This window comes from Onychomys torridus, chromosome 1 (assembly GCF_903995425.1).
Source record: "Onychomys torridus chromosome 1, mOncTor1.1, whole genome shotgun sequence".
NCBI lineage: Eukaryota > Metazoa > Chordata > Mammalia > Rodentia > Cricetidae > Onychomys > Onychomys torridus.
The window spans coordinates 87,202,354-87,216,393 of NC_050443.1; the positions used below are offsets into that span (position 1 = coordinate 87,202,354).

Consider the following 14,040-nt stretch of genomic DNA (forward strand, 5'->3'; position numbering starts at 1 on the left):
TGGCGGAAAATTTCTATTGTGCATATATGCCACACTGTCTTTGCCCATCCTCTGTTGATGGACATCTAGGTTGATTCCATAATTCAGCAATTGTGAAGAGAGCTGCAATAAACACTGATGTGCCAGTAGCTCTGTGATACAATGGATTGGAGTTCTTTGCATAAATACCCAAGAGTGGTACAGTGGGGTCATAGGGTAGATCTAGTTTTAAATTTCTGTAGTGCTCTAGAAAGAGTTTTGACAAATAACATCACCACCATATAAAGCAGACTAGATACCCTGTGTTTTCAGAACTTATGGAGGACTATGATACCAAGCCTTCTTAAGACATCTGGTAGCAAGCACTAGGGTATTGTGGGGCTCCCCATAAATGCCCACTTGTAGAGTTTGAAGGGTTGCTGTCCTGAGTGGCAATTAGCTGATATACTATTCTGCCTTTTAATTAAAGACTGCTATTAATTTAGCTTCATTGTTAACCATTTAGTTGTTTGTCAGTTGACCCCAAAACACACAGTAATGCTTACATTCAACAACAGGGTTTCCAGGGCTTACTTTTGCAATCATGACATTGAAGGCAGGTCTTTACATCCCAAGGTGGCTCTGAGCATACATTCCTCCCCATTCCTTCCCTGAATGCTGATACAGAAACTCATTATTGGTGATAGACTACGAATTTGTGTTACTTAAGAGACTAACAATACATCATCAAGGTAAAAATAATAGAACTACTAGATGATTTTCAAGTTCACAGAAAATTGCTTTATAATGTGTTTAAGCTTCTACTCTTTAATAGGATCCAAGGAGTTCATACCCACTGCCCGCAGCAAATTGTGCATGGCTTACTTCTTAGCAAATTCTTTGTTCTGAGAAGTAGAAGCAGATGTGTGGGCCTTGGGCTTAGGGTCATAGTTAGGAGAGGTGAGAGAACACAAACCCCTGTTCCGGAGGCACTTAAAGATTTCAAGACTCCCAACAGAGCAAATGCATTTTTTACTTCCTTCTGTCCTAAGCCAGACTCCTGTGGGCTATTCCAAAGAGGCCCCACAGAGCAGGCTTGTAGAGACGCACTTCTGACCCAGGAACTCTGAGCTGGGTCCCAGGAAGCTAGGGCTCTTGAGAACGGAAATCTCAGCAGAGCCCCAGACATTGTATCCTGGGGGGATAAGAGTTCTTGGATGTCCAAGCTCCTTTCTGTCCCTGGCAGCAGTGATGGCCCCAGCTGCTGAAGCATGTGCTCACATATGCATTTGGTGGATAGCAAATGCTAGACCCTCCAGCCAGAGCCAGAAGGCAGGAGGCTAAGGGTACATGGCAGTCCTCAGAACTCTGTGTGTCTCTAACCTTGGCAATTGGAAAACAGCTGCAGGGAGCTGGGCTTTGTTTCTAAAGTTTTGTTTTGTTTTTCGAGACAGGGTTTCTCTGTGTAGCCCTGGCTGTCCTGGAATTCACTCTGTAGACCAGGTTTGTCCTTAAGCTCACAGAGATCCACCTGCCTCTGCCTCCTGAGTGCTGGGATTAAAGGTGTGCGCCACCACCACCCGGTTGTTTCTGCATTTCTTTCACATAAACAAGGTGGCATCTTCGGGCTGCCAATACCTTATCATCCCCAGTGCCTGTCAGTCTCAGCACAGAGAGGCCTCCTTCCCAGTGGCTGAGGGTTAGGGCTTCTCCTGCTGGTCTAGAGAACGGGGTGGAGCAGCTGCTGAGTGTAGGAGACTAAGCCACATGAGCTAGCACCTGCCTTCACTCTGTGTAGTGGTCCAGAGGACTAGCCCTCAGGGGACATGCTGAATGCTGAGCCTCAAGAGACTCCCCTGACACCTGGTCCTTCTTCCATTTTGGCTTCTTGCCTGGCTTCTGATCCAGTCAGCACTGAGCCACATCAATATTTCTTCCCCTGAGCCTTGCTGTACCTTTATTATTTCCCCTATAGGTTCTGTCTCTTGAAAGATTTTGCAACTCCCCTAATGAGCCAGACATCTCAGACAGATATGCATTTTCTACCATGTTCCTGGGAATTTGTACAGAGTCTGAAGGTTCCTGTGATTTGGGAGTCCCAATAGAAAGCAGATTTATTGCATATCAGAATTACTGGTGACATCTGGGGACCCAGAAGTGGAGCTGGGAAAGCCTGAGCAATTGTTGAGGGCCCCTCCAACCCATGTCACATAAGACACCCCTACCTGTGTATTCCCAGCCCACATTGTACATCCCATGCACCTCAGAACTCCATCACTATCCACATACACCCTACCTCACATGGACAATCCATGAGAAGGACTCTGTCACGAAGGATAAGAGTGTATCTGAGGGCCCAGGCTGCTGTATCCTGCCATGTTGGATAGAGCCTGGCTCTGGTCACTTAGGAAGCATAGCAGCTTTGAACCTCATGGTTCATGGCCCATCAGAGCCCACACAGTAGCCTGGAAAGCTGAAGCCCCGTTAGTAAAGACAAGGGGCAAGGACATCAGAAACTACACTTTGTTTAGAGGGTCACGCTTGAGTCTCTGCCTCAGGCAAAGCCCCGCACAGCAGGTGATCAAGGCTGTGTGGTCACATAGGAATCTCTGGACCATTTGGGTAGAGCTGGAGATCTCCCCACAAAGACTGGATTCCCACTAGTAACAAGGGAGAGGGCTCAGAGTCACCAGATTCAGGCACAGTTATCAAGTGTCTCCTGGTGTCTACAGAGGAGGATGCCCATACGCAGAGGACACCCCACTTGTCCTGCTGAGGATCCAGGACAGGTGCCATTGGAGACTGCAGGCCTTTTTTGTTTCTGATTACTCCTCCACAGTCGCAGGCCTGCAAATAAATTCTGTCTGTGCCTTCTTCTCTCTCCATATATCTCCTCACATAACTAGCAAGACAGACACTTAAGGAAAGTGAGTCTGTCTTCCTAGGTAATCTCAGGGCTCTGTGACTCAGATCCAACCCAGGCAGGGCAACACTCACCCAGGCACCACACTGGGAAAGGCCCTTTAGTGGTCACAGGGAAGTCTACCAAAGGACACGGATAGGAAAATAGTCATGCTTCAAAGATAGGTTCTCAGTAAGCAGGGCTGCCCCAGATCCTTGCTGACTGGAGTACAAGAGGCCACTCGGCAGAGTACTGGGGCCAGACACATTTGAAAAGGCTGGAAAATGTCTGAGGAAGAGTCCAAGAGAGCAAGAGTGTCTGAGCAGGAGAGAGCCATCATTCCTGTCTTGTGTTGGAGGGTACATGGCATGGGGGAAGCATCTGCTCACCTGTGTGTTTCCAGAGTGGCATTCATTTGCCTCTGGAGAAAGGCAGCTCTCTTCCCAGGAAGCAAGTTCTAAAGGTGGGAGTTCGTAGGAGAGGAGCTAACATTCAGATAGACTCGCAAGTTTGAGTTTAACCAAAAAGATTAGGCCTACTATCTTCTGATTTATTTTCCTTTTTGTACACATGTAGTGTATTATGTGCTCATGTTTGTATATGTGCACATGTGTGCAGCTGCATGTTTAGGTCAAAGGTTGACATCAGGTGTCTTTCTTCTACCATTCCCAACCTCATTGTTTGAGACAGGATCTCTCACTGAGCCCAGAGGTTGGCTAGACTGGCTGGCTAGCAAGCTGTGGGGATCCACCTGTCTTGCCTGCCCAGCACTGGGGTTACAGATGAATGGCACCATGCACAGTTTTCAGCTGGGTACCGGGGATCCGAACTCAGGTCCTCATACTTGCCTCTCAATTCAATTTGACTTAGTAAATGTCATCTATCATTTATGTTGCTTCCACAGAGCCTGATCCTGGTCACCTTGGATTAGGAGTATGTAACCAGTGGCCACTCAGTACTGCCCTGACAACAACCAGCATGTCCTGTAGAAGAGACTCTCCTGAGTCCATGCTGGACTGAAGCTGCCCCTCCAGCAGACACCTCCTCTATCCTGTACCATGAATGGGCCTGAGCTGCAGGTACTATGAGTGCCCCGACCAAGGAGCGCAGCGGAGGGCCAGGGAGCAGAGGTGTTTATGAACTATCCCTGTAGGTAACACTTCCTAAGTGTGTGGTCTTAAATAAGCCATATGAGCACACACACCAATATGTACAAAAAGATACAGCTGCCATGGATATGCTCTGAAACCTACCTCCTCCTCCTAAGCTCCATTTCTCACCTTCCATCACTCCTTAATAATGGCAGACCACAAATCCATTGGGGAATTGATCCATTCATTAGGTCAGAGTACTTGTGAACTAACCGTCTCTGGAGATGGCCCAGACATACCCAGAAATGTGCTTCACCAATCCCCTAAGTAATTTTTTTTTTTTTTAAGATTTAGAAGTATTATGCGCCCATGTATGTAAATGCAGGTACCCACTGGAGCTGGAGTTAAGTGATTGAGAGCCACCAGACATGAGTGTTGGGAATGGAACCCAGGTCTTCTGCAAGAGCAGTATGCACCCTTTAGTATCTGAGCAATCTCTCCAGTCCTCAAGATCTACTCATTTAGTCCTTATATTATTTAGTCCTCACAACAATTCCAGGAAGTAGATACCACTATGGCTCCCATTTTGCAGTTGACTGACGGCAACTGTGAGGGTTACTATTGTTTGTCAGCTCGACAGAATCTAGAATCACCTGGTGGGGGGGTATAGCTCTGGGCACAGCTGTGAGGATTGTCTAGATTAGGCTGAGGTGTGAAGACCCACCTTAACTGTGGGCTCTTAACCACGGAGACACGTCCCCTAGTTAGTATGGTTAACCATCATGAGGGAAGATGTCTGCACTGACAGTTGGGTTGCCCCTGAGGCCCACCCTTGGGACCAGGACAGAACCTATTGTGTTTGGGGGAGGAGGACCTCTGAGGACTTCACCCTTTCCCCCAGGGCCTCCCTTATATGTTTGGTACACCTCTGGGCAGCCTGGTGCCAGGAAAGGAGGCTGGGCGATGGTGCCCCTCGTCTTCCTAGAATCCCACTTTCTGCTTTGCGCTGCTGTAAAGTGAGGCTGACCATCGGGCAGAGGTGGGAGGACCCACCTTGCCTGTGCCCCTGGGAGGGCTGCGCTGGGTAAGCTAGGGAAACGCAGAGTACTGGCATAGCGAGTCACACACAAATGCAAGACAGACATTCAGTGTGGCTTTCCTTTGAAGAACAAAGGCAAAGAAAATTGGCTCACCAACGAGAATTAAGTGGTAACAATACACGGCACGGAAATCAAAATCAGTTCAAAACTGGCTCACTCAGAAAAATTTGATTCTGAAGAGGAAAGCTGAATTATGTGAGGCCTTTGAATAGTGGTGTTTTAGTTTAAAAGGCTTTTGTAAGGGGATTTTAGTGCTCAGAGAAAGGGAGAGGTGGTGAAGCCCAGCCCAGGCTTCCATCTCTCTGCAGGTCCGCTGGAGTCTCTCCTTAGGCAGTGTACATCCATGGGGGCTGGATGTGTGTGTGTGTGTGTGTGTGTGTGTGTGTGTGTGTGTGTGCGTGCACGCACACACATTTGTGTAAGTCAATGTGTATATGTGCACATAAATATGGGATCTAGCATCTAGGCCATTTTAGACCTCTGATTCACTGGTCTGGCTCCATCTCCAGCGACAGCACCCCTGTATCCTGTGGCCACCCAGGTACATTGTGTCTTCAGGAAGAACTCATTGGGCTTTGTGCTTCTCACTTTCCTGTAATTTGGTAGAAGCCTGGCAACCAGGGACAAACTGTCCTAGGTCAAGACTACCGAGGGGTGAACAAGGGCAGAGTGTGGGCTGCGTTGGGTCACAGAAGGCAGAAGCACACTGGGATGGGAAGAAGAATGCTGGAGGAAGAGCTGGTTTATGAAGGAACTGAGGAAGTTGTCGTTCCCAGGTGACGACACCGGCCTAGCCCTGAAGGTGCCCACCAGCAGCATGTCTGTCAGAGGGTACCAGGAGCAGCCTGGTCCGTCAAAAGAGATGCACAAAGCCCCACAGGAGGGACATAGGCAGGGGTCAGGAGGTTGCAATGTCTGGATCTCTAAACATCCTCTGACCTCCTGTTGACACCTCTACTGAGCGAACCCCAAGCAATCCAGGGGCCAAGGGAGCCCAACACTGCTGTCCCTGGAGGTGAGCCCAGATGGCAGAGCAGGGAGGACATTTTGGAAGGGCAGGCAGAGGACACCCAACTGCCTAGTGGCTTTCCTTCTTGCTCTCATAAAATACCTGATAACAAAGAGAGAGAGGTTTATGCTGGCTTCTGGCTTACAGCTCAAGAAGAGACACTCCACCAGAGTGAAGGAAGGCACACGGCAGGGAAGGGAGGCTGGCTAGACACCCTGCATTAGCAGTCAGGGAGCAGAGAGTGAACAGGAACTGGGCCCAAGTTACAAAACTTCAAGACCTGCCCTGAGTGACTTATTTTCTCCGCCAAGGCTACAAGACTGCTTAAAGGCGCTACACCAAAGGGCGCCACCAGCCAGGGACAGAAGGTTCTGACACTTGTCACTTGTGGGATATTTCACATTCAAGCTGCAGCATCAGTCCAGGGTCATTTCCCAGAGGCCACCGCTTCCTGGCCTCCAGCCAGTGCAGCCTTTATAAGGCACAACTTCTCTGGCCAATTTCAAAGCCAGGCTTCCTGCTGGGAATACCTGTTTGAACAAAGCCTTTATTGTCTGTTCCAACAGCAGGGCCCGAATTTAAAAAGCTTCATTTTCAAGACTGACTGGCTTTCGTCTGTCCAACCTGGAACTTACATTTTAGAGTCAAATAGAATTATTTAAACAAAGTATTTCTATGATAAGCACATAGTGCTTTTTTTTTTTTTTTTTTAAGTCTGCTGCCCCCCTCCCAACATTTCTAATAAACCGAGGCCCATTCTGTGGCCAGCTCTTAAAACTGCCGCTTCTCTCTGCTTCCATTTGCCTGGTCTTTGTCTCTTTGGCCTGTCTGGTTTTGCTTGTGAACAGGCTGTGGAGGGGGCTCATAGGCTGTCACCTGGCCCAGAGGACACACTGTCCTTAAAGCAGTGTTCCTACCTCTGACCTCTGCTTCTGGGTTTGACACAGTCAGGTGCCGGCGTCTGATTTCGTAGACTACACACTTTCCCTTGTGCCCCTCTTGTGCCCTTCCTGAGGCCTCTTCTTCCAGAGCAGCCATCCTCAGCTGCACCTTCCCCAGCTCCAGGCCTGCATTCTTCTCTGCTAGTCTGACATGCCATTCAAGTGGGAGTGTTGGTCAGCATCTGCTCTCTTGGAAATCACACTTGCTCTGTACTGTCCTACACAGAGGGTGTCCCTCCAGGTGACAGCCCAATTCAGTTCTCCATGCCATGGGGCCCAGGAAGTGCCAGAGAGGTTGATGTTGCTCTTGAGAGATGGCCTACTGGTTACAGACATGAAGGGGCTGCTTTTCTACAGCCACAGAGGCAAAAGCAGATAGAAAGGCCATGAAGCTCAGACACAGAACAGGTCCGTCAGCTGGAAACTAAGCTCAGCAACTGTCTGTTCCCCATGGCTTCCAAGCAAACAAATACATAGAATACAGACACTCTCCAAAGAGTGAGCTAAATTCTGTCTTAATGCTCCATGTGAGTCAGATGGAGGCATGTGGTAGGCTGTCTTCTACTGTTAGAGGGCTCTGACAGAGTGTATGTTATGACAGGAAGGACACCAGCCTTGTCTGCTGTGTGACGGGAAAAGATACAAACACACGGGGCAGAATCAAAGTTCCTCTTTCCTAAAGGGAGACCCCCAGGGTCCCTCTCTTCCCATCAGAGGAAGGTGTACAGCACTGCTGTCCACTTCCTAGAGAATCCCCCGGAAGACCCCTCCCTGAGCTGTACAGCCAGGGTCCTCCATGGGTGGACAAACTCTGTTCCTCAAGAGCTACCTCTCAAACCTTTTGAGGATACTGCAAGTTTAGGAGATAGTACATGGGCTCCGGTAGGACCGTAAATGTAACTCCCAAAACAAAGCACTTAAAGAAGCCGAGTCAACTCCCAAATTACCTTTTTCTTTTTTCTGTGTATGATCTGGTGTGTGGTGCATGTGGTCATGAGTGGGTATGTATGTGCATGTGTGCTGGTACACTTGTACATGTGTGCATGCATAGACCCGAGGTTGATACCGGGTGTCTTTTTCAATTGTTCTCCACTTCATTTTGTTTGTTGGTTTGGTTTTTATTTTATTTTTCTGTTTTTGTTTGTTTGTTTGAGCCGGGGTCTCTCTGTGTAGACCTGGCTGTCCTGGAACTCACTTTGTAGAACAGGCTGGCCTTGAACTCATAGAGATCTGCCTGCCTCTGCCTTCTAAGTGCTGGAATTAAAAGCATGTGCCACTGTGCTAGGCCACAGTTTGGCTTTTTTAATTAATTAATTTGTGTGTGTGTGTGTGTGTGTGTGTGTTGCTTATGTGTGGGGGCATACATGCCACATTGGTTAGGGGATCAGAGGAGAGACTTCTATCATGTGGAGTGTTGAAATCAGGTCATCTATTTGGGTGGCAACACCTTTACCAACTGAGCCATCCTGCTAGCCCTCTACCTTGTTTTTGAGACAAGGCCCCTCCGTGAACCTGGAGCTCACCATGTTGGCTAGACTGGCTGGCCAGCGAGTCCCAGGGGTCCTCCTGTTTTCATCTCTCCAGCACGGGGATGACAGACTTGTGTCCCTGTGCCTGTTTTTTATTTTGTTTTTAAGGTGGGTATAGAGAATCTGAACTCAGGTCTCCATGTTTTCATGACAAGCAACTTGCCAAATGAGTCATTTCCCCAGCCATCAACTTCAATTTTAAATAAATCCAATTCACATTGGATGTGTTTGAATAATAGTTTCCCTGTGGAAAATGTGAACACGCTAAGAAAATACAGGCAGAATGCCAGGGTAGGGTGATTGGAATGAGAACTACCCCCGCAGGCTCCTGTATTTGAATAGTTGGTCCCTGTGGGTGGAACTGATTTAGAAGGGTTAGGAGGTGTGGCCTTGATGGAGGAAGTGTGTCACTGGGAGCAGGATTCACAGTGTTTCTTTCTCCACCTCCTACTTGTAGATCAAGACGTAGCTCTCAGCTGTCCCTGCCACCATGCCTGTGCTCTGTATTTTGGACTCTAACCCGCTGAATCCACAAGCTTCAAATAAACTTTCCTCTGTGAGTTGCCTTGTCATGGTATCTTTCCACAGCAAGAGAAAAGGGACCAAGATAAAGGGTAACATGGCCATATGACCTGACCTGACTGACCACTGTGGTACCTTGGGAGCTCATAACAGGAGGTGCACACACCTCTTTTAGATTCTGAGTCAGTTTATGGGTGTGGTTCTTTTGGAGATGATCTGACAATCCTGTGAGGTTTGGAATGAAACTAGGTTATTACTTTATAAAAGAGAAAACAAATTCCGGTTGCTTTTTAAAATTTTGTTTGAGAAGCTGAGAGAGGCATCCACTTACCCTGCTTAACCTGCAGTGGCAGGGCTGTTAACCTCGGAAGAAAGAGAACCTCCAACACCAGCTCATGATGTGTTTCCTGTCCAGTCTCAGTCCTTCCCCAGAGACAACAGGCCAGCATTAGCTGTCTGGGAAGCATGCAGAGGACATGCTAAAGTCACCTCTCCTTAACATAAAATGACATGCATGAAGACATCTGGGTTTATTGATTTAATCAATACGATGGGAGTGTAGCAGCAAGCCAATGCAAGCAATTACAAGATGTCCTACTTTTCTGTGTTTAAAATAACTTGTCTTAAATAATCTATAGCAACAGAAGCACAAGGACACACGAGGGACTGCATCGCTTCTGCCACAATGCCTGTGGCCATTTTATTAGTAATCATCTAACGAAGTCTCCCAGCGCTAAGTGCACACAATCATTTAGAACCTCCATCACTGGATCTGGCCTCTTGTTTCCCTTATAAATAATTGTGCCTAAATATAAGAATTGGAGTAGAACTGAGCAAGTATGGCCCCAGGCTTGCACTGAGAGCATTTGTCCCTTAACCCTGGAGCACCTGGAGCTGCCGAGAGCTGTAGCTGCCCCAAGCATGCCCACACTGTCCTTTAGTGCCCCATGCAAGCTATACTGCTTTGGTAACTAGCTTCAATTTTAAACTGGTGTAACCCACGCAGGGCTCAGCAGAGCCAAAGGCTAAAAGCTCGGTGCCAAGCTGTCCCCTCCTGTCCCCTCCCTTCAAGCGCTAGAGGAGTGGTCTGTTCTTGTGCTGCACAGCACTGGACAGAACCTTAGAGCTTTTTCTTGCCTCGCATCGAAGAAGAGGATTTTATGGAGCTCTTAGCCTGGTTCGTAGTCCCGGAGCTTTTCTCAGGTTCAGCAGAAAGGAATTTGCTAGATGTTGAATGTGAACTGCTCATGTCAACGCCATCTGCATCTGACTTCTTGGCAGCAGTGGTGGGCTGTGAGTGAAAGAAAAGGCCTAAATTAATTTTCAGATGTAAAAAAATATATAGTTACTGAGGAGAGCAGGAGTCAACAAACAACAGCAGTCCACGAGATCATGAGGCAGGGGCATGCTCCAGACCTTGGGTAATACTGGTCAATCTGTAAAATTATCACTTCATACCCCCAAAGGCTCTTTTACCTCCTTCAAGAGAACCAAGGCACTTAGAGCTTCTGATGAAACCAAAAGGTTGTTTAAAGCTCTGCCATGGGAAACTCACTAAAGATCCCTGCAGGTCGCACAGGGACGTCCACCTGGACACAAATGCACCATCACATTCCATTTCTTCAGACTTCCAGACATCCACAGTACGATTATTCTTCCTAACGTGGGCACAGAGTTGCTGCACTTGACCTACCCTCACACTACCAGCCCCTTTCCTGCATTCATTCTGGGGACAGGCTTCTTTTACCAGTCAAGCAGGCAGCTTTGTAGATTTCTTTGAGGCTCAACTCCTCACTGGTCAGAGGGGAAAACATCATTTGAATGTTCACTTCAAGGGGTGTTGATGGGAATGAAGTGAGGAGGTAGCCAAGAGAACTGCATGGAGTTTACAGCAGGAAAGCACCGTCAGAGGTGACCTGTGCTCTCAGGTCATCCCACTCTGCAAGACAGGAAGCAGCAGCCTAGATCCTGCAGTCACAGGGAGCCGAGGTTCACTTTGACCTTAGGTTCATTTAAAGAGTGATCATTTTAATTAAGTGAAGCCGAGCAGAGAGTTCTAAAGAGCAAGGACTGTCCCAGGAGACCTGCAAAGCAGGTCAGAGCAAGCTTTCACTACACAGAACGACACGACAAAGGGCATGCATGCAACATTTTAGATAGCTGAGTACTGTTTTCAAAGAGTGGGGGAGATCACACACGGCACTAGACAAATTGCTCGGGTGTCTCCTTGATCTTCCTGGCTGTGGGAGATGGAAATTTGTATTTATACATTTGTCCAATGAATAGAAGTTCCTAGGGCTGCAGCAAAACGAGAGGGCATCTCCACTCTGCTGCCTGTATTTCAAGAAAGAGGTGTGCGGCAGGTGTTGACTGCAGTCACCCCTGCAGCAGGCTTCCTGAGACCAGCCCTCATGCCGGACTCGACAGGAGCGGTTCTTGAGCAGACAGCACTTTCAGAGTGTCCTGTACCTTGAAAAAAATTGTATAAAGTTTGAAATGTAAAAGGTCGCTTCCTCTATTCTTCTCAAAATATGCAAGTTGCCTCCACTGAATTCTTTCCAGAAACAGATAATTGAAAAGTCTTTACCATTTGCTAATGGAGCTCCTTGTTGAAAACTCACATTCATTAACAGAGCACGAACACCACCCTGACATCCTGGTGTCCTGGTGTCTGGCTGGGGACCACTTGCTTTTCTGAGACATGGGATCCATCTGGAATGTTCAGTTCATAAAATTTAACTAACTTTACAAACACATCCTAGCTAAAGGTGAAGCCAAGTGCAACCCTCACCCCATTGGACATTCTAACTTAGATACTGAGTAATTAAAGAAATGCTTTACTATGTGTCCACTACAATTAGCATTCTGTGAAATAGGAGCAGAGATTCTGTCACTGGCTTTTACATGTATATTCATGTCTGGTTAAAGGTTTCCATTCTTCAGTGTTCCACTTTTGTGGTTTTTTTAAATTTACATTTATTTATTTGTTGACTGTTTGATGAAGTGATTGATTGTAAGTATTGTGTGTGCATGTGTGAAGGTCGGAGGACAACTTGTAGAAATCAGTTCTCTCCTTCCACCATGTGAGTTCCAGAGATCAAACTGGGGTCATCATGCTTGTCAGGAAGAACCTTTACTTGCTATGGTGGTTTGAAAGAAAATGGCCCCCAAAGGGAGTGGCACTATTAGGAGGTGTGGCCTTGTTAGAGGAAGTGTGTCAGTATGGGGGCAGACTTTGAGGTCTCTTTTGCTCAAGCTTCGCTTATTGTGACACTGAGTCCACTTCCTGTTGCCAGATGTAGGACTCTCAGCTACGTCTCTAGCACCATGTCTGCCTACATGCCACCATGTTCTGCCATGATGATCTAAGCTCCCACTTCAACTAAATGTTTTCCTTTATAAGAGTTGCTGTGGTCATGGTGTCTCTTCACAGCAATAGAAACCCTAACTGGACATCTGCTGACCACCTAACTGGCCCCACCACAACTTTTAATGTACTTGACTCAGAGGCTACAGTCACCAGGAGGAAACACTGTGTCTCTACATTCTTGGATCCAACTCTATATGCTCTAGAACTTTCTTCTTGAATACAGTATCTCAGTGCAGTTTTAGAATTTTATGAAAAAAATATGGTAGGAGAAATGAAACAGCCACAATATCTAGTTGATTTTGATGCAGAAACAGGATATTTCTGTTTTCTTATACAGCAAAATGAGGAAAATTACATCCCTCAGCCATATGTGTTGATTTACAATTTCAGTGATCTTTAAAAAATACATAGAACATACTCATGGTTTAATAAAAATCTCTTCCTTGCCTCCTCATTAACTCAAACCCAGCCTCATAAAACACATCCAATGTTGTCCATTTACAGTGTACATCTTCTCCATGTACCAACAAGCAAATTGTACACTTGAATTTCAATTTCAATCATCACTTCCATGAGGAGCAAGTCAAAACTTCCCATGTCTCAGCCTATTTCATGCCCAGCTTTCTTTCACCCCTTCACACCAATGGTAGTGCACTACAAACATTCCTTCCTGCCTTGATGTCAAACTCACGGCTATCTTGCAGATAGTCTAAATTCATATGGCTTGCTTGTTCTTTCTTCAGGTTGGGCGATGAATCTCTTGCTTGCATAGGCCATAGGCACTGGGCCAGTCCATCACAGCAGGGATTCCACCTGTCTCCACTCTTACTGGTACTAATGGTACTGAAAAGTGCAGTTCTGAGGCAGACATACATCTTCATACTCTCCTCCTCAGCAGAGACTACCTGTTTTCTTTATCAGTCTTGGGCTGATGCATATTGAAGTTGGTATAGTCACAGATAAATAATTATTTTTATTTATGTGTGTAAGTGTATGCTGCGTGTGTGAGGGTACTCGTGGAGCTGGGAGAGAGCACTGGATCCCCTGCAACTGGAGTCACAGCACTCTGTGAGCCACATGGGTGCTGGGAACCTAACTCATGTCCCATGGAAGAGCAGCAAGGTCTCTTAACTGATGGGCTGCTGTCTCTCCAGTCCCAACAGCCATATTTTATTTTATTTATTTATTTTTACAAGTTTTATTTTATTTTTTAATTGAGAAATTTTTTTTACTCATTTTACATACAAACCAAAGATCCCTCTCTCTTCCCTCCTCCCATCCCCCAGCCTTCCTCCCCAACCCACCCTCTATTCCATCCTCAGACAAGGTAAGGCCTTCCATGGGGAGTCAGCAGAGCCTAGTACATTCAGTTGAGGCAAGTTCAAGTCCCTTCCCCTGCATCAAGTCTATGCAAGGTGTCTCCCCATAGGTATTAGGCTCCAAAAAGCCAGCTCATGCACCAGGAATGGAGCCTGATCCTACTGCCAGGGGGCCCCTTAGGCAGACCAAGCTACACAACTGTCTCCTGTAATGCAGAGGGCCTTGTCCAGTCCTATGGAGGCTCCACAGCTGTCGATCTAAAGTTTATGAGTTCCCACTAGTTTGGTTTGGTTGTCTC

At 47.1% G+C, this 14,040-nt stretch overlaps 1 protein-coding gene across 1 annotated transcript in view; it reads right to left on the minus strand.

Annotated features, from left to right (window-relative positions):
- Positions 1 to 9,815: 9,815 nt before the first annotated feature.
- Stk33 (serine/threonine kinase 33) overlaps positions 9,816 to 14,040 on the minus strand; it is a 69,930-nt gene continuing 65,705 nt past the window's right edge. Inside the window, exon 13 of the mRNA XM_036171465.1 lies at positions 9,816 to 10,343. Coding sequence (XP_036027358.1) covers positions 10,173 to 10,343 — 171 coding nt within the window. The 3' untranslated portion in view covers positions 9,816 to 10,172. The remainder of the gene's footprint in view (positions 10,344 to 14,040) is intronic.